This window comes from Diadema antillarum, unplaced genomic scaffold (assembly GCF_040938485.1).
Source record: "Diadema antillarum isolate AM-2024a unplaced genomic scaffold, OU_Dant_1.0 seq00000348_RagTag, whole genome shotgun sequence".
In the NCBI taxonomy this organism is placed as follows: domain Eukaryota; kingdom Metazoa; phylum Echinodermata; class Echinoidea; order Diadematoida; family Diadematidae; genus Diadema; species Diadema antillarum.
In genome coordinates, this window is record NW_027271358.1 from 1,363,392 (window position 1) to 1,383,900 (window position 20,509).

The 20,509-nt window shown below is 38.3% G+C and overlaps 1 protein-coding gene across 3 annotated transcripts in view; it reads left to right on the plus strand.

Moving 5' to 3' along the window:
* The first annotated feature begins 8,657 nt into the window (after nucleotides 1-8,657).
* Nucleotides 8,658-20,509, plus strand: part of LOC139731020 (MAP kinase-activating death domain protein-like) — a 107,946-nt gene continuing 96,094 nt past the window's right edge. For all 3 annotated transcript variants that reach the window (XM_071641901.1, XM_071641903.1, XM_071641902.1), the window contains exons 1-2: nucleotides 8,658-8,804; nucleotides 11,470-12,399. In XM_071641901.1, coding sequence (XP_071498002.1) covers nucleotides 11,771-12,399 — 629 coding nt within the window. In that variant the 5' untranslated portion in view covers nucleotides 8,658-8,804; nucleotides 11,470-11,770. The remainder of the gene's footprint in view (nucleotides 8,805-11,469; nucleotides 12,400-20,509) is intronic.

The following is a 20,509-nucleotide window of genomic DNA, read 5'->3' on the forward strand; positions in this document are numbered from 1 at the left end:
GAAAATTGAATATATATTGAGGAATCACAGGCCCGTAGCCAGGGGGGGGGGGGGGGGGTGCGTCGGGTGCGTACGCACCCCCCCCCCCCCCCCAAATTCTGAAAGGTCCACTTTTTCATAATAACGGTTTTTAGCAATTCTCAAGATAACAATCCAAATAAATATAAAGACACATTATATGCTACGTAAATGTGGAAGAGCACGTTTAACAATGTTAAAAATAACTGTACGAAACCCTTTTGTTGTATGAACCATCGGATCGTCCCCATGCACACAAACACAAATGTTATGTATCAATTTGTGCGAGCTATTATTGTATTGGCACTGCATGCCATGGCCCTTGGCGCGTGTGACCGGTGTTTTTTTTTTCTCCACTGGCCGCCCGAGTACGTGCGATTCGTGGATGACATTGAGGTTGACACTTGCATTTTTTCACAGGAACAGAGGTAAGTGGATGAAAATCTCATAGTCTCAAGTTTACATAGATAAAAATTAAAGAAATTTCCTCGAAATTACTATAATCGAAAACCTGAGACATTTTATATCTACGTCTCACAAAGATATAGTACATGTATATGTAAGTACATGTTGGCATGATAATGCCTGGGGATAGATTATTATGTCAACTATTTTCCATTATGAATGCATGCTCCAATCAAATTGTGAAAAGGTGGTCATGAATGAGCATTTCTTACGAACGATCAGGAGAGACAAAACAAAATGAAAGGCCTGTCTTACTCCAGTTCTCTTGTAACACTCATTGGGCCATTATGCATGCCTAACGAATTATAATAGCTGCTTTTTCTAGCCCTTTTGCTAGTACCAACATTCGAGAAAAGATCATCTATCAAGTAACTGTACGATCTCCGTGCATAATCTAATGCTTTTAAAAACACTTGCCTACTCTACTACTACCTTTAATATACTATCTTTAATATTATTAAATCTAAAATGATTATTTGAAAGTTCGGAAATGCTGGAAATATCCTACCACAAGGAGGCAAAATATAAATGGTTCACATTTACAATTCATTTTGTTTTAAAAATTTTCTTATTTATTTTCGTTTTTGACAAACTCGCATACCAACGGCTGATATACTGTATAGTAAAGTGAATGTTTCATCTTCCAAACAGCATCCAATGGGATGGAAAACTCCAACTGAAAGGTGGACACCGTGACCATACTCGCTAAAGAAAACGCGTAATAGGGGTCGTTTTTTCTCACGGATTAGATGGAAAGTGTGATGTACGAGCGTATATAATCAAAGGGTATCAAAAAGGTCGAAATTTGGGAAAATGGTATATTGTTCAATCATGATGAAGTACTTCTTTAGGGTGCAGGAAACATTTAAGGAATACTTGTTTTTAAGGCCCGAAAAAATCATATGATCATTACTCGTTTAGGGGCCGTTTTGAAAGTCCATGTATGAGCATGGTGTCCACCTTTTAATTGTCGCTACCCCTCCCGGGACAGTATCAAAGGACCGTTTTGTTAATTAACGCAATCCCCCCTTCCTTTAAAAATCCTGGCTTCAGGCCTGCTAACGCGGGTATACAATAGAAAAAATAAAAGTTAAAACAACACCAGGAAAATCACTATTCTCAATTTTGCGGCGCGCTACGCGCGCAGAGTCTCGAACACAATTAAACTTTGCAACTTCCTGGCAAAATGAGTTTTTACTATTTCCTAGATGAACCGTAACGCGATTGCATGCAACAGACAAAAATACAAATTTCCTCGAGACTTTAAAACGTCATTAAAACAGTCAAAATTCACAATTTGCGGCGCAAATTCTTATACAACTTTTGTAGTTCGGTCGTCCAAAGAATATATATATATATATATATATATATATATATAATTGTGTGTGTGTGTGTGTGTGTGTGTGTGTGTGTCATCATTGGTATTGGTACCGAAGGTCCGTTTTTTTAGTGACCGCACCCCCCCCCCCTTGAAAAATCCTGGCTACGGGCCTGAATCATCTCTCTTTTTTTTTACAGGGGAGAGCAGGAAACTTTTTCTTTCAAAATGATCTCAATTCGTCGATGATTATATGGTATACATTTGCATTGTGTATGCATGATTATGTTTTTGATGTTTTTCTTCTGTTTTTTGAAAGAGACCCCAGTCTTGTCTCAAAGCTCTTCAAGCCCTTTCACTTCACTGTTTAACTCTTTAGCAGCTGAAGATTCCGTATAATGGCTTATTCATTGTTCCCTAGAAGGTACAGCAAACTCTCATATCAAACACTTTCTAATAATGTAAAATAGCTCACTGCATATTTTTGTCTATCATAAGTTATGTTTCTTTGAAGCCTATTAAGACTTTACCAAGAGACTGGTGTGTCAGAGAAGTAATTCTGACATACTTTTGTTTATCTTCGACCTCTTTCAAATTACGTTATTATATATCTTATATGAAAACAGTAAAGACAGTAGAGCAACAGTAACTAATGGGTTAATTTCGCATTGTGTACTTGACAAAAGTTGTGATTCGTAGTTGTTTCTTGAGAACTGAGAAACGGAAAATTGATAAAAAATACGTCACTATATCGTAGTCATATACATTTCTTCTTTTAACATACATTGTCAGGTCTATTACCACACAGTACGATGACGTGAATCCCATTTCCATATGTTGTGAGTGAAAAAAATGCAAATTATAGTATGTATACTTTGATACTTCAATTTTTAGATGATTGAGATGGATCCATACGTTTCTTTTTCTCTCTTAATTAAGGCACTGTGTCACCATGCTGTAACGCTGCAAGCGCTTTATGACGTATATCTTGACCGTTGTTGTATAATGTTCTCATCATGGCTGCTATAATAGTGGGTGAAGTTCATTACACCGATGGTTCGTAATCCTTATCCAGAGGTAAAATGAGGTTTGCTATTACGAAAGGTTCGTCATTCCGAAGCGCACAAATTCCCTATACTTACATGTTCGTTAATCCGAAAATGAAACAGGGTTCCGAACATTACATTTTATTATGTTTATGGCGTTATTCCAAAGGTTGGTTAATCAAAGAATGAAAAGAAGGTGTGTATTAACGAACCTTCGGAATTACGAACATTTTTCAGGATTAATCAAATGACGTATTAAAACGCATACATCCTTATGATGAAACAGATACACTGTTGAAACTACGAAATGATTTATATGCAACAAAAATTTATGACAAGGAAAGTGAATTGACGTTGTTATTAATATGTTCTAGGTCTATTGTGATTCGAGGATTAGAATATGAATAAGGGACTGGAACAAAGAAGTATAAAAGGATGTGATAGTTACATACAATCTATGCTGTCATGGTGGTTTCATTGGTGGACATCATCTATTTTAACGCGATAATGGCTGTGTCCAGTATACACTACATGTATATACTTTTTACACATTCCAACAGAGTAATGCGCGCTCCAATATTCCCGTATCAGTTCGATGTATAGTCCGCCCTCTATAGGTGAAACGATGTCGAAAAAAAAATACAAGAAGTTCAAATTAATTGCACATGGTACAAGAAATTTCTTTCATCAGACATCGGTAATAATGTTGATAACTGTTTTCAGTTCAATCAACTTCATTCAAAAGATTCGTGTTTCAAAAACTTCATTGTTTTGAAGCTTATTACTTTGACTTGTACATCCGGAAAGGAACTGGGGTTTGCTGGATTTTAAAGGAAACAGCATTGTTAATCAAAGAACTTGAGAGGAGTTTTATTTGTAGGCTATTATGTCCTTTAGAATTTGCAAATGCTCAGCCACGTGGTTTCATTTTTTGTATTTACTTGTTTCTCTCTCTTCATTTCAGATTTTGTCCACTACTATTTCATCATTCAACAAACGTTCAAAATAATGCAACGGTCAATAAACGAACCATACTCCCCAATGATAATGATGACGACGATGATGATGATGATGATAATAATAATAATGATAATAATGATGATAATAATAATAATAATAATAATAATAATAATAATAATAATGATAATAATAATAATAATAATAATAATAATGACAATAGTGACTACTTGTATAGTGCGCAGGTTTACCTTTCGGTGCTCATAGCGCTTCAAAAAAAAAATGAAAAGATAGAAAGTTCAAACATGACAACAGAGAAGAAAATGGCAAACAACAAGCAAACACATACCAGATAAAGAATAAGATTGTTGCGAACATTATAGAGTGCAATTATATAGTCCTCAGTGTGAGAGGAACAGATACTTTTTAAGCTGTGCAACAACAACAACAACAAAACAAAAAAGCATAATGATTCATTTGCAGGCGAGGAAGTAAAATTTACGATATATTAGATAGGAAACTGGGCATGAACCTGTCACTAAACCTTATGAAAGGGGAAAAAACGGCACATAGAGAGAAAAGGGGGCAGTGAAGTCCAAGTTCGAGTTCAAATTTTCATTTTTATTTTCTCTTTCTCAGTATGTTAGCATAATCAAGTACCTAAACGCACAATGTATAGGGCCTACATGAAACCAAAAAAAAAAAATCAACATAAGTAATCAATGATGATAGTAATTAATAATCAATAGTTATTAGATATGACAAGGGTATAATCTATCAGAAGGTGAAAAGGGACGCCAATCGGAAGGGGAAGGACACTCCAAAGATAGAAAAGGGGCTCTAATTGAAAAAATAACAACAGAATGGCACCGCATACATTTTGAGAGGAAAGGGACTCTTATCAAAAAGAAAATGGGACCCTTATCAAAATAAAATCAAAACTGGAGAAATTTCTCTAGAAAAGGAGAGCGCCATCTTTAGTACTACAAATTATAGCCTAATCTTCATGTGGTGAGGACACTGATCTCCCGGGAGATCAGTGGGTGAGGAGGACCTTTAACTTGCATAATCTGATGAAAAACAACATTATTTTCAAAGTTTCAAAAACTTATACGTTTTGCTGAAGTTACGGTTCACCGCAAAACGAAAAAAAAAAAATAACAGTGAATATAATAATTATATACAATGTATAATTATGGTGATTTGCATTTTGCGAGACCCTTGTTTGACGAAATGTGTATTTTTCTTTTTTTTTTATTTCGCGTTGAATATTAAGAATGTTTTTTTTTCTAAATATAGCCCTCCCAATGTATAATTTTTCAAGAAGAGCAACAATCAGATGCAGTCAAGCCGCCAGCGAAAGCAAAGACCTAAATAGGACTGGGGCCTTTTTTAGATGAAATATTTCTCAACTTCCGCATTTTGATTGCCGAGTTTTGCTCCCAGCATTAGGCAAATAATCATAACCAGAGTGCTGCTCCTGCACTGGCGTTTCGCTCTGATGGCGGATGGGCAAATCGAACAATAATATTGGTCAAATGGACTATAATGTAGTTGTCTAACTGAAATCTTCAGTGGGAGTGGTGGGGTGCCTGGCTTTTATAATAATCCAGATGGTATTATGCATCTCAAAACGCCCTCGTGCTGATCGACGCGCTCGGCTTTCGTTCTCTAAACTCTTCGCTCACGATTTGTCGGAATAAACGAAGCTTCCGAATAACGCCACAGTTCGGATCCCTTTTTCATTTTCGCAATAACGAACAACTTGGTTTACGTTTGTGTGTTTCGGAATAACGAACATATGGAATCATCCGTTATCACTATATGGTCTCAATACCTCAAGGGTTATTTTTGTAAAGGATTTACCTTTCTGATTGTTACGACTTTTAGTTTGTTTGTTTTTTTGTTACAAAACACAATAATGCCTTGAGTGATGCATTTTTGATTACCGTTTTAAGGAAAACCATTGGGATTTCGGAGAAAGTTAAAGAACTTTGTTGTTGAAACTCAATTCTAAATCCTGTATTACCGACAAAAAAAAATGCAAGCAAGCAAACAAACAAACAAGCAACAACACTGGGTGATTTTTTTTTCATCATAGAGATAACACGAGCCAAAGTTCAGTCGTCTGTTTTACCCACTTTCCCTTAACTCTACAAACAATGGTTACCATCAGTAATGCTAATGTATAGTTATCATTCGTGTACATACAGTTCCCGTTTGTTGTAAAGTTACCGTAGTTTTATGCACTGCGGGGCCCTGATGGTAACGCAACTGCGATACAGATCTTCTTTGTGCAAATCTTGGTCAAAGGTCAAAAAAATGGTTCTTTTCTTTTCATCTCTGTATATTATAAAACCACCGTTAAATCAGTTCCTAATAATAGCTAGAGGAGGATGAAACTGGCTTACTTTTCATGAGTAATAAAAAGCAAAACTGCCTGATTCTCCTGCTCGAATCAGAGTGCATATCACATCACGATTCAATGCGATTATAGTCATGATTGTTTCCCATTGATTTCATGTTATAAAGCTGACACGTCCAACTTCTAGTAACCCAGCGCTTTTTTATTTAAAAGTTATATATATATAGATACACTATATATATGTATATATATATATATATATATATATATATATATTATATATAATCTTATAGTAGTAGCAGTATATAGTAGTAGTAGTAGTAGAGAAGTCGTAGTCGTAGTAGTATAAGGTGCAATGCTTTATTTAGAATTAATTTTAGCCAGATAGCTGAATTGTAGAATTTGTATACATTACTTCTCATATAATAAGAAATAATCATACAATATTATGTATTTTATACGTCAATGGAAATCTATCATACAGTTATCATATTAATAAAGTGTATTGCAAATGGTGAACAACTTCAGAATTAATGAATGATATACGAATTGACATTGTGTGACAAAGGTTAAGCTCATATTACAATAATTGATACAAACACATCGCACGTGTACACACTATTATAAAACCATAATACGCAATTCACCATATTGGCAGTGATATTTTCAAATCTTTTTCATGCTCACTAGAAGAGAGAAAGAGTGAGGGGAAATATCGGCAGTAACCACAAAGGAGATGAATGGGTAATGTTTACAAAAATGCACAATTCCGTATTTGCGGCGTTATTCTGTTTATCCTATATATAAGGTCCGTTATTCCGAAGGTTTGTTGATCCGAAAATGAAAAAGGCTCGTTATTCCGAAGTATCGATGATCCGAAAATGAAATAAGGTTCGTTATTTCAAAGATTGAATTGTTCGAAGATTCGTTGATCCCAAAATGAAATACAAGCTTCGTTATTCCGAAGGTTCGTTAATCTTAAAATGTATTTGTCATAAGGTTCGCTGGTCCGAAAATGAAAAAGAGGTTCGTTATTCCGAAGGTTCGAGAAAAAAAAAAACCGAAAAAAGATATACACTCTATAACGAATTTTAAATCGTTTCAGATTTATAACAAACGTTCGAAATAACAAACTTTTTTGTTTTCATTTTCGGGTTAACGAGCCTTCAGAACAACGACCTTATCTAAATTTTGAATAACTTTTCCCCCCTCCCCCCCCCCCTTTTTTTTTTGGTCATATCAGTAATGCCCGTTCTGTCCTTTTCGCCTGCCGTCATCATGTCAAAATTTTCATACACGGATTCCTTGACGGATCGTAAGATGCCCTTATCTCCTATAAAGAGTAATTCACAAAATTTATAAGCTACGCTTCTCCATTAAATTTCTCTTAGTTGAAAAAAATGGTTGTTGTTTATTATTGTTCATTTATCAAAATAAAAAGATGATTCTACTATAATTGTAAAATGCTTTGTTGAAGCTTGTGTTCTTCTAAATTCCTTTAAAAATGCTTTACCCATGGTAGCGTTATGTCCATTGCTCTGTATTACTTTACTTTATGGAAATAGAATTAGTTAAATTTGATTATTTGAATCTGAATGCCATGTTATGTCGGACTAACGAACTTTCGGAACAATTACGAACATTTCTTATTCTTTGATTAAGTTGGAAATTCGAAATAAGAACCATTTCCTATTTTTGGATTAACGAACTTTCGCAATAATTACGAACCCTATTTCATTTTCGAATCAATGAACATCTTTTACTTATCAATGTATCATACAAAATGTGTGTGTTTTCGAGCCTTATTTCATTTTCGGATTGACGAACCTTCAAAATAACGAACATCACCCTCTTAAAACATAGGATTTATCATCATTAAACATTACGTTTCCTTTTGCTCTGATTATTCACTCACTTTCTTCTCTACACAAATCGGTCTTATCCACACTATATAGATCTGGGAAATGTAAACAACAACAACAAAAAAGAAATATATATCCAAACATCCGACAAATCTACATAAAACTGACGTTGGTCTTAAGGCTATTTCACTAATTCACCTGTCATCCATATGTTGCTTGAAAACAAAATACAGTATATACCTGGTATACTTTAAAAACTATGAAAAGGTAAATCAATTTTTATTTAATCATTTAATTCATCACATTAAACATTTTTATTGTTGCTACTCCTCCATTAACCTTTTCGCAAATTTGTCAACACTCAAAATGGTCCTATAGCACCTAGTAGCTAGCTGCATGCAAGGGTCCCGATATGGAGGTAAAAGGCTCCATGGTATACCACCTATGTAAGATAAAAGCTGCGGATACAGTAGTAGGCGGCGCCACGGCGCCGACGCCGTTTGCTATGTATTAAATGTACAGCGTACTGATAATGAGGGGATACTGTCGCGATCGCACAAAAAAAGCCAGACTCCAAAGCGAGCAGTTTCATGCAGTATGCAATCAATCTGCCGGTATGTCAGAACGCCATACGAGTACTAGTCTTACAGTGTGCCAGCAATGGCGAGCGAGCGGCTCCACCAATAGCATACTCAGTACTACGTACACCCACAGTACATTTACGTGGTAGGCCTACATGGTATATGCGCACTCAGATGCTGGACGTTAATGGGGTGAGTACCATTTTCTACGGTATTGAGCTGAACTACATTGTTGAATTGTTAAATTTTGATCCACAAAGAAGTAGGCGAGTGCTGCTAGGCCAAATGAATTAACTGATGTGAGGATTTTGGTTAAATATCGAGCGAAACCCAACGAAAAAGCATATGTTGTACCACCTGCACCTTCCATAGCCAGCCAGAGAACATCATATACTGCACTGCAGTGGTCGCGGCCCTGTACTAGTGGTACTCGCTCCTCAGTACAGCTGTAGTAGGAATAAACACAGGTGGTAGTTGACCGTCGTTGTGCAGCATAATGAATGGGGGATATCATGCCGGCCGTTACCCGTGTCATGGTACCTACCCCGCCCCGCCCCGCCCGGCAAGGATCGACGGCTGCACATAAAAAAAAAAACCTTGTTCTTTGTTAACTGTGGCGATACTGCGATAGATCAATGAAGTAAACATTCCAAGACAATGTAAGTTTATGTTCATGTTCATGTGCAAACAAGGTTTAAGAAATAAGAATTCATTTTAGCTAGATCTAGATTAACCGCAGCAGCGACCTCATACGGACAAATACGTACCGTACTGTGTTACAGCGCCCCGCGACGGGGTTAGATCTAACGTTGCCACAGTTAGATCTATTACTAAAGTATTATAGATCCTAGTATTCAAATGCTTGTTTAAACGTCTAGACTACTGTTTGTATTTCTACCTCTACTACTAGCTACCAGTAACAATTAAAACCAAAGATGTAGACCCTCGCCCCTTCTCTCGAAAAAGACTACATGTACAATGTTAGGCTGAGCATGAAAGCACAGACTTCTTCTTCCTGTACTGTGCAGGACCTCACCCACAACAGTAAGCAGTATGACACTCGAGGCATAAAAGTATGCAGTATATTACAGCAAAACGCGGAGAATATTATACATAACACAAATTCATAATTCATTTCATTTAATTTTATTTAATTTCCGACAAAAGTATATACAATACAATATGACATTTGCAAATACAAAACCTAGAGTACAATGTGACAACTTTTGCATATTCAAGCGAAATTAATGCAGATCATTTTCTTTTTACAATAAAACAAAACATAGTTGAAGGAAATGCATATACTATAATTATCTATTAATTATCTATTTCTGAAAATAATGTATAAAAGTTTAATTGATTCTGTTCTGCCCTGGTGACTACTTGAAGGCGACATGTCTGATCCTTGATTTAAACATGTCAAGTGATGTCAAGTTCACTTCTGTCTTGAGCTGAGGCAGGTGAATCCACAGGGGGATGTTGTCTGGGAAAAACGTCCCTCTCAGTAGTGACGTATGGGTTCTGGGGATGATAAACCTCTTGTTGTGTCCTCTAGTTCAAGTGTTGAAGGGATTGAGTTGACCATCATCAGGGATGTCAATGAGGTTGTTGGCAATGCGGAACATCATGGTGGTTTATATGGCCATGGCTCTCCGGTGTTTGAGAGAGTCCCACTTAGCTTCTCTAGCATGGTGGTAACGCTATACTTTCTTGTGAGTAGTTATTAACATCAAGCGAAAGGTTTTGTGAGATAATTACAAAATGTGCTTGACAGCGTATCATGATACTGGAATTGGTAATCCTACACATTACAGAGCTAAGACATGCATCAAATATCACATCACACTGAGGCATGAAAGCTTGATAACCAAATTGAGTGAATTGCTTATTGTCAAATTTTGAGATTACCGTTTATACAGTTACCATCTCTCGGGGCGGATCCAGGAATATCCTTAAGGGGGGTGCAAAGCAAGATGCTACTTCTGGGTTTCATCAGCTGACATGCAAAAAAAAGAAAGAAAGCTTAAAGGACAAGTTCACCTTCATAGACATAAGGATTGAGAGAATGTAGCAATATTAGTAGAACACATCATTGAAAGTTTGAGGAAAATCAAACAATCCGTTCAAAAGTTATGAATTTTTGAAGTTTTTTGGCAGTACCCGCTGGATGAGAAGACTACTGCAGTGTATGAATAACTTAGATGTCACATGCGTACAACAATATAAGGAAAATATAAAGAGAATTTCTCAAAATTCCATCTTTTGAAAAAAGTACACATTCCCCTGACTCGTTACCAATAAATGTTATGGGTAATATTGTTCCCCCTGCCTTTAGAAAGAGGCAAGTCAATTGCTCTTTTATTATGCAAAAAAAGTGAAAATATGTTGAATTTTCTTTTATATTTTCTTTATACTGTTGTACGCATATGACTCACAAGCTGTAGTAGTCTCCTCATCCAGCGGTTCCAACACAAACATTTAAAAAATTCATAACTTTTGCATCGATTGTCCAATTTTCCTCAAACTTTCACTGATGTGTTCTACTAATATTGTTGCATTTTCTCAATCCTTATGTTTATGAAGGTGAACTTGTCCTTTAAGTGCATTTTATCCATCGTGTGACAGTAATTTCACTAAGCAACCAGACTAATTGGTGTGCCCTGGATTTAATAGTATGGGCCAACCAAGCAGCTTGGTGAGGAAAGTCCTGTCTTGGGGAAAATGTCTGTAGTAGATGGGCCTGTACTCGGTTTTGCTTCATTGGATAGTTTATTGCAATTTTAGAAGTTATTTTACTTATACCTGCTGAAAATTTTCACAAACATCGTGTTCCTATTTTTTTTTTCTTAATTTACAGATTACCTTTGGAGCCTTGACCATTCTGTGTTTGAATCAATTGACCCTCATTTTGATCACCTGGAGACTGGTTGGAACATAATTTTCAAGATGGATGCTTCACTGGAATTCTGTCTGTGATCGTATTTTTATGTGGTACTTTTTCAGCTTTGAGGGGTTAACTAACCCCAAACATTTTCACACGACTATGACCAGAAAAATCCCATCCCTTTAACAAAAGTTGTGCCAAAAAGCCGGCAAGAATTTTTAACTTTGCTGCAATCAATTAATCTGCTTGTGAAAGGTGATTTTACGAGTACACCATGACTAAGAAGGAGTACCTCTGTCCACGATTGCTGGATTACATTGTAGTAGTTGGTGCACGGAGGCCAAATCATAATAACGATGTGGCACAGACACCAGAGCTACTCCGCCGATATCCACGTGAGGATCACAGGGATTTTCCACTCCCACCTGATGTAGTATTCTTCTGTCAGCCTGAAGGCTGTCTGACAGTTGGCCAAAAGCGATTTAGCATGAGAGAGAACACATCATTTGTGTTCACACTCACAGAGAAGGACACTGCGAGGGTCAGGTATGGAATTTGCGTGAACTTTTATAGGCCATTTAAGGTGTCGGAGCGCAAGTCAAGCAGTTCATCAGAAAAGCGTGAAAAATCACTTTTGAATACGCGACAACATTCAAGCAGTAGCAATGACACACTGAACATTCCAGAGGAGAACACTGAGGTTCAGAAGTCTCCACGGACTCGCAGGAGGTTGAAGCAGGCCAAGAAAGTGCGAAATAACTCATTGACATCCTTGTGCATTTTAAGCCACCACCCATTTATTTCCACATTCAGGGAGTGTCTTTTCATTCTCAGAAAACTTATTGATTCTTGTAATGAAAGGACCAGCAGCCGGAAAGTAGGAGGATCAAGATCTTCATTGAGGTGAGTTGATGTTGCCATAATGTATGCAGTTTGTTAATACTGTATCTTGAAAGTTTATTTTGTTTTTCAGATAAAAATAGAGTTGAACTGAATATTACCACTGTTGTATGTCCAGAGATCTTTGTTCTGTGTTTAAATGTTCAGGTTACCTGTGTACACTGTATATGATGTCCATATGTACAGGCAAACCTCGTCATAGCGAACATGGATACAAGATTTAATTATTGGTGGAAGATTCTCCCTGTACAAATTTTTGAACACGTACACTGTATGCCTTGTGCACACTTCATTCGATTTTTTGAAAGCATTACATGTATGTGACCCTACACCACAACCACTAAAAATTCACCAGACATGGGTTTTTAGTTAAGGGCAGATTTTCAAAGAGCAGACTTTAAGCTTTGAAATGATGTGTATAACTCAATCAAATGAACTCAACCTAACTAAATATTGGAAAGAAAGCACACACTCTGGAAATATGTGTTACAAATAATGTACGGAGAAAAGAGGCTCTGAAGTGTAGGGTCCATTCAAGTGCCCATTCAAGTGCATCTTACCAAGCCATGCTCTGTGCGTTGAATGGGTTAAAAAACCCTTCCCCCCAAAAAAAAAACAACAACAACAAAACAAAAAAAACAAACAAACAGGATGTAAAACTCCATAGCAACAACAATGACAAAGGGATTATCACATTAAGCTAAAATTGAGCCTGCTGTATAAACACATTCTCTCCAGGTCACATCGTAATATGGTAAAAAAGATTTTTTTTTTTTTTTTTTTTTTTTTCATTGAGAGGATTTCGCCCTTAAAATTTCCATTATCTTTTCCCTTATTTGCTTTATCGGTCACAACGAGATTGGTTAAATAAAAAAAAAAATTTAAAAAGGGAGGATACTGCTCAACTTTATGTTTGTACAGGTCTTGCTTCAAGGACTCACAACCAGGTGCACATCTTGTACATATCAAGGACCACATTGATAGACCTGCTATTCAGTAAAGCAGTGAATCAAACAGACATTAAAAATAAGAACTTGTGATGTATGTAAACGCTTGATTTTTTTGTGTGTGTGACACTTTGTTTTTAAAAACTGTTGAAAAAAAGGTTCCAATGTGAACTATAAAGCCAGGCTGTTAGGACTTGTAGCACCAAAACTGCCTGAAGCCATACAGTACCGTATGCAAATTAGGATGATACCATATTGATTAGATGATTGTGTATAGAATACATGTATGTCGTCTACAGTGTACTTGCTAATGGGGAAAAAAGAGGAAATTTTTTTATAATCTTTATTACTTCAAAAATGTCTTTCAGTTGAATTCTAATGAAGAGTTTTGTATTTTAAATTCCATTTTACTTTCATTTGCTTTTGGAAGGCAAAAAATTCATTCATTGTGACTGTATGTAACCAAACTTATTAGGGGAACTGAAGTACTCAAATACATAGTAAATTGGACCTTGCTGTAGCCTAAGGGTAGGACCCCTAATGCCAAATCTGTGTATCAAATACATTTCAACCATCTTTTTCTCTGGATCAAAGTTGGTGCAGCCCAGTCACATCAAATGCAATGAAAGCACTTGTGCTTGCATCAAATTTAAAGACATAATTTACCATTTGCAGAAGAAACAAAAACCCAGCATTAGTGCTTTGAAATAGAAATGTGAGTTAGGGATAGAAACAACCACTGTAAAAATTTGAATCCGTATAATCGATGTTAAGTAAAATATTTGTTAAATACACAAAATGTGAACAATAGGATGTTTTGTGATACAACAGACCTACACAAATGCATCAAATGTGACATCTTGAACATTTTTTAAATCACTGCTCCCAAAGGTAAACAGTACCTTTAACAGTCGTACGCATACAGATAGTTTGTGAAGTGCTGGCTCTAGGCAGGTGGCAGTAGCTATTGTGGCGATATTACACAGGTGAAAAAAAGAGAAGAACAACAACCACATGGTATTACTGTAAAAGTGGAAATTTTCGCGGTGTTGAAATTTTTGCGCATTTCGCGCAACGAGAAGCTAGCGCGAAAATAAAAGCACGCGAATATTTTTGCGTGCCATACAAACAATGTTCCAGTACTTGATGTCTTGATTCCGTGGAATTAAAAACACGCGAAAGTCTTCTGGCACGGTCAAGCGCGAAAAATTAGTCACGCGAAAATATCTACTTTTACAGTACAGCCAGATGATGGTTGCATGCTTGAACACAAATGAATGTTTTTTAGGGTAATTCATTCAAGGCACCATGCACTGCTTACAAATTTGTGGAGGACATGATGTGACTTCAATTACCTCAAATGTCATGAGATGCTGTTGTTACGACCAAAATCACTCCGAGAATGATCGCACAAAAGAAACAATCAACTGATGTTCAGGCGGTTTATTAACAGTGATATTGTGGGTACAGACTCGTAATCGGTTTTCACATCAGTACAATAATGATCACTAGAAACAAATATAAGTCAGTAATGGAATCACTTACTCACTAAATCACGAAATCCCTACAGTTTCCTGGTAGTGTCCAAATACGAGGCTTGATGCACAAATGAATGATCCGTGATGCACCGATGAATGATTCCTTCGACGTAAATCCAGAGGCACAGGTTACAATAGTCCGCGTTATAAATCCAGGGTATATGTCCACAATAGATCCACCGTATAATGTTCCCAGCGAAATGTGCAGAATCCAACGACCACGTCCAGTCGATGCGTTGAATGATGATTCACTTTATATTGTCCAGCTAGGAATCCAGCCCGTCACAGCTTTGCCGTAGCAATGTCCGTTGACATTAAAATATGGAGTCCAATGAAGGCACATTAATTCTCTGCAGGCAAAATGTCTCCCAGGCCAAGTATCTCCACAAACATAACAGGTCAGCAGGTAACACAGGACTGACTATAACAAGTCGCTTCAGAGCCAGAAGTGACGTAACTCTCAGAGCAGAGGTGTTGGGTACTCTGCCTACTGTAGAATTTCTCTGGCTTATATACTATCCATTCAACCCCTTCTAGCACATTCTATAACTCTCTCCAACCTACTAGCCAGTCCAAGTTCCAGGAAACCTGGATGACTCACTGCCTAACTATGTACAAAACATCATTACCAAGAATAACTACCAATCACATTGGGCTACAGGGACAGTGCCTCACTCAGCCAAACATGTAAGCACTTCCCAGAACATTCTGGAATGGGTGAAATCATTCTAGATTGAGTGAGTTATAATGTATTTCCTGTTACATGCATGTACTGTGTAGTTACATTGTATACCACCTAGAAAATTCTCCACTGATCTGGTCAGCCTGTATGTACTATATCTATATCACATAGAATGTTCTCCATTAATCTGGTCAACCTGTGTACATACACATTAAAACAACCATGCATACAGTACATCATACATGAACGTAACTACTAGTGTGTACATTTGTGACACCATCCCCCATGGGAAAAAGAAAGCCTTGCTGTAGCAAGGGTTTCTTTTACCTTCACAATTTCTCATTATTATTTATAATGAATGTGAGGTAAAATCCAAGTTAAGCTACAATAATCACATACTATCACATGCCTTTTGGATAGCTGTATTAATTCCATGTTCTCTTTTCATGGATACCATGTACAATGATATTGCTTGTATTCTCAGAGCTTATAAAATCATGTCAAACTGTTTTGCATACATTAATGGATATGCTAAACACATACACTGTAAGTGATATGCCGGTGAAAACTTTTCACCCTTAACTTCTACTGTGCTATCCACTATCTATGTCACACCAACTGACTTTCTGTCATAGCACTCTTTCAGCACATTGACATGACACATTCTTTGATCAATGCCTCTGTCTGGCGTACTGATCACATAGTTCACATCACTGAGTTTCTTTTTAACACAGTATGGGCCACTGAACTTGGCTTTCAGTGGTTCACCTTGTATGGGCAGCAGTACAAGAACTTTCTCACCTGGGTTGAAAGTTCGTGCTTTGGCATTTTTATCTGCCTTTCTCTTCATAGAGTCTTGTGACACTTTCAAGTGTTCCCTAGCTACCTCACAAGCCTTTGAAAGCCTTTCACGAAACTTTGACACGTAGTCAAGTAGGTGGACCTCATCATCCTCCGTCATGAATTTCTCTTTGATGAGCTTCAGTGGGCCCCTGACTTCATGACCGTACACCAACTCAAATGGGCTGAAACCTGTAGACTCATTTGGGGAGTCCCTCGTTGCGAACAGCAGGAAAGGGATGCCCTTATCCCAATCCTCGGGATACTCCTCACAAAATGCCCTAATCATTGTCTTTAGGGTCTGGTGGTAGCGCTCCAACGCACCTTGGGACTGGGGATGATAAGCTGACGACTTCAGCTGCTTCACACCCAAACGATACATCACCTCTTGAAATATGCCTGACATGAAATTTGACCCTTGGTCAGACTGCACTTCCTTGGGCAACCCATACCTAGTGGAAAAACTGCACTAGAGCATCTACCACAGTCTTAGCAGTGATATTTCGCAATGGGATAGCCTCTGGAAACCGTGTAGACATGTCCATAATTGTCAAGAGGTACTTGTGACCTGACCTTGTCCTAGGCAAAGGTCCAACACAGTCAACTAGAACTCGACTGAATGGTTCTTCAAACGCAGGTATCGGAATCAATGGCGCTGGCTTCACTGAATGCTGTGGTTTACCAGCCACCTGACATGTGTGACAAGTTTTGCAAAACTCAGCCACATCCACATTCAACCCTGGCCAATAGAAATGCCTCATGATCCGATCCTTTGTCTTTCTGACGCCTAAATGGCCGCCAACAGGTAACTCGTGAGCAATCCTCAAGATCTCACCGCGGTAACTAGGAGGGACAACAACTTGACGGACCACCGTCCAATCCTCATCAGCTGGCCTATGGGGAGGTCTCCACTTCCTCATCAAAATGCCATCTTTGACATAATAGCACTCAGGGACCTTTTCAGCCTCAGCCTCAGAACACGCCGTCTGAGACAAGCCTTTCAACTCAGAGTCTGCCTGCTGTGCTTCAACCAAGGAAGACTTGCTAAACAGCCCATCACTGTTAGCCTCGGAGCCTAATACAGCAACCCCATCATTTAAATCCTTGAAAAAGGTTTCTGCCAACCAAACACCGGAATTCTCCTCCACATCAACAGAATCCGCATCATCTTGAACAGCTCTACGAGCCTGAGACCTAGTCGCAACACAATCTGGGAAAATCCCAGGAAACTCCTCCTGCAACTGCTCAGTTTCAGCAACCACCACTGGTTTATCCGAAACAACTGGAGACGCAACCACCTTGTCCCCAGCCAAGTCATTCCCCAACAGGAAGTCAACGCCTGCCATGGGCAACTCAGGAACAACTCCAACAGTAACAGGACCAGAAACTAGGTCACACTTCAAATCCACTCTATACAGTGGCACTGACATATAACTGCCATCAACAGTCTGAATCAAGACTTTTGCATTCACTGCACTATCTGGTGGAAAAGTCATACCACCACCCACCATCAACGACTGAGAGGCCCCCGTATCCCGCAGGATGACTACTGGCTTACCTGCCTCACCAGAAGTACATGGGGTCACCTCACCATCAAACAAAAAGCTACGATAGCTCTCATCCACCTGCTTCAGCCTATCTTTGAATTTGGGAGACTGACTTTCAATGGCCTGTGTTTCACTGAACGGGACACTGTTTTCGGGTAGGACATTTTTTGACATGACAAATCCCAAGTCCTTCTTTGTTTTGTTTTGCAACTTCCAACACTGTGACTTTACATGCCCTGTCTTGTTACAGTGAAAGCATTTGATGACATTTGCACTTGTACTGGACCCTTTGTCAGATTGAGGCTTTGGTGCCGATGAAGTTTCAGAACTCGTGCCTTTTTCAGGACCAGCATTCTTTGGATTGCTCGACTGAATTTTGTCTCTCTTATTTCCAGAGAAATTCCTGAAAGGTGGTCTGTTGTCATTTCTGTGGGTCAGCTCATACTCATCAGCCATCAAGGCTGCTTTATGCAAACTTGTCACTTTGTGATCATCCAAATGCGACCTCACACTGAAAGCAACACTCTTTTTGAATTCTTTCAAGAGAACAACCTCACGTAGGTTATCGAAGTCCTGATCCACTTTCAGGGACCTGTACCACCAATCAAACATCATTTCTTTTTCACGAGCAAACTCAACATGTGTCTGGCCTGGTTTTCGGTACGAATTTCTGAACTTGTGTCTGTACGCCTCTGGCACCAACTCATAAGCATTCAACACTGCTTTCTTGACTGTAGCATAGTCACGTGATTGCTCTTCAGAGAGAGATGAGTACACATCAGCTGCTTTGCCGACAAACACACTTTGAAGGAGCAAGGGCCAAAATTCCTGTGGCCAGTTCAAACTGTTAGCCACCTTCTCAAATGACACAAAATATGCATCAACTCTGTTTTCTTCAAACTTTGGCACCAATCGAATGTTCTTTGCCAAATCAAAATCAGAGGGAGCCCTTTCATTATTTCCAACAGTCTGTGCGTGAGCCATTTCCATCTCACGCAATTTCGCCTGTTGCTCCACTTCAAATTTCTTCTGTTCCATTTCAAGTTTTTTCATTTCAATTTCTCTTTGTTTGTCCCTTTCTTTCATTTCCATTTCTAGTCTCATCTTCTCTTTCTCCAGTTCTAATTCCCTTGCTCTTTCTCTCTCCTTCATTTCCAATTTAGCAAGCTCAAGCCTCGTTTGATCTGAAATTTGAGCTCGATCTTGAGTGTCAATTTCTTCTTTGAGCTCCATGTGACCAGCTACTAAGTCAAGAATTTCTGCCTTTCTTGCAACCTTGTGGAACATCAACATTCAAATGCTGTGCAATAGCAGTCAAATCACATTTGCGTAACCTTTGCAAATCTTTGAGGGACAAATCTGTCCTCTGAACAAATGCCTGAACATCCATTGTACTGATTGACATTGTGACAATGTGTTACACACAATATACAATTGAACAATCAACTCAACTGGTATTTTGTCTGTACCAATATTCTGGCTTCCGGAACATTCCAAATTCTAAGTTTTGGCTTTAAGTTCACTTCTCGGACACAAGCCCCCAATTTGTTACGACCAAAATCACTCCGAGAATGATCGCACAAAAGAAACAATCAACTGATGTTCAGGCGGTTTATTAACAGTGATATTGTGGGTACAGACTCGTAATCGGTTTTCACATCAGTACAATAATGATCACTAGAAACAAATATAAGTCAGTAATGGAATCACTTACTCACTAAATCACGAAATCCCTACAGTTTCCTGGTAGTGTCCAAATACGAGGCTTGATGCACAAATGAATGATCCGTGATGCACCGATGAATGATTCCTTCGACGTAAATCCAGAGGCACAGGTTACAATAGTCCGCGTTATAAATCCAGGGTATATGTCCACAATAGATCCACCGTATAATGTTCCCAGCGAAATGTGCAGAATCCAACGACCACGTCCAGTCGATGCGTTGAATGATGATTCACTTTATATTGTCCAGCTAGGAATCCAGCCCGTCACAGCTTTGCCGTAGCAATGTCCGTTGACATTAAAATATGGAGTCCAATGAAGGCACATTAATTCTCTGCAGGCAAAATGTCTCCCAGGCCAAGTATCTCCACAAACATAACAGGTCAGCAGGTAACACAGGACTGACTATAACAAGTCGCTTCAGAGCCAGAAGTGACGTAACTCTCAGAGCAGAGGTGTTGGGTACTCTGCCTACTGTAGAATTTCTCTGGCTTATATACTATCCATTCAACCCCTTCTAGCACATTCTATAACTCTCTCCAACCTACTAGCCAGTCCAAGTTCCAGGAAACCTGGATGACTCACTGCCTAACTATGTACAAAACATCATTACCAAGAATAACTACCAATCACATTGGGCTACAGGGACAGTGCCTCACTCAGCCAAACATGTAAGCACTTCCCAGAACATTCTGGAATGGGTGAAATCATTCTAGATTGAGTGAGTTATAATGTATTTCCTGTTACATGCATGTACTGTGTAGTTACATTGTATACCACCTAGAAAATTCTCCACTGATCTGGTCAGCCTGTATGTACTATATCTATATCACATA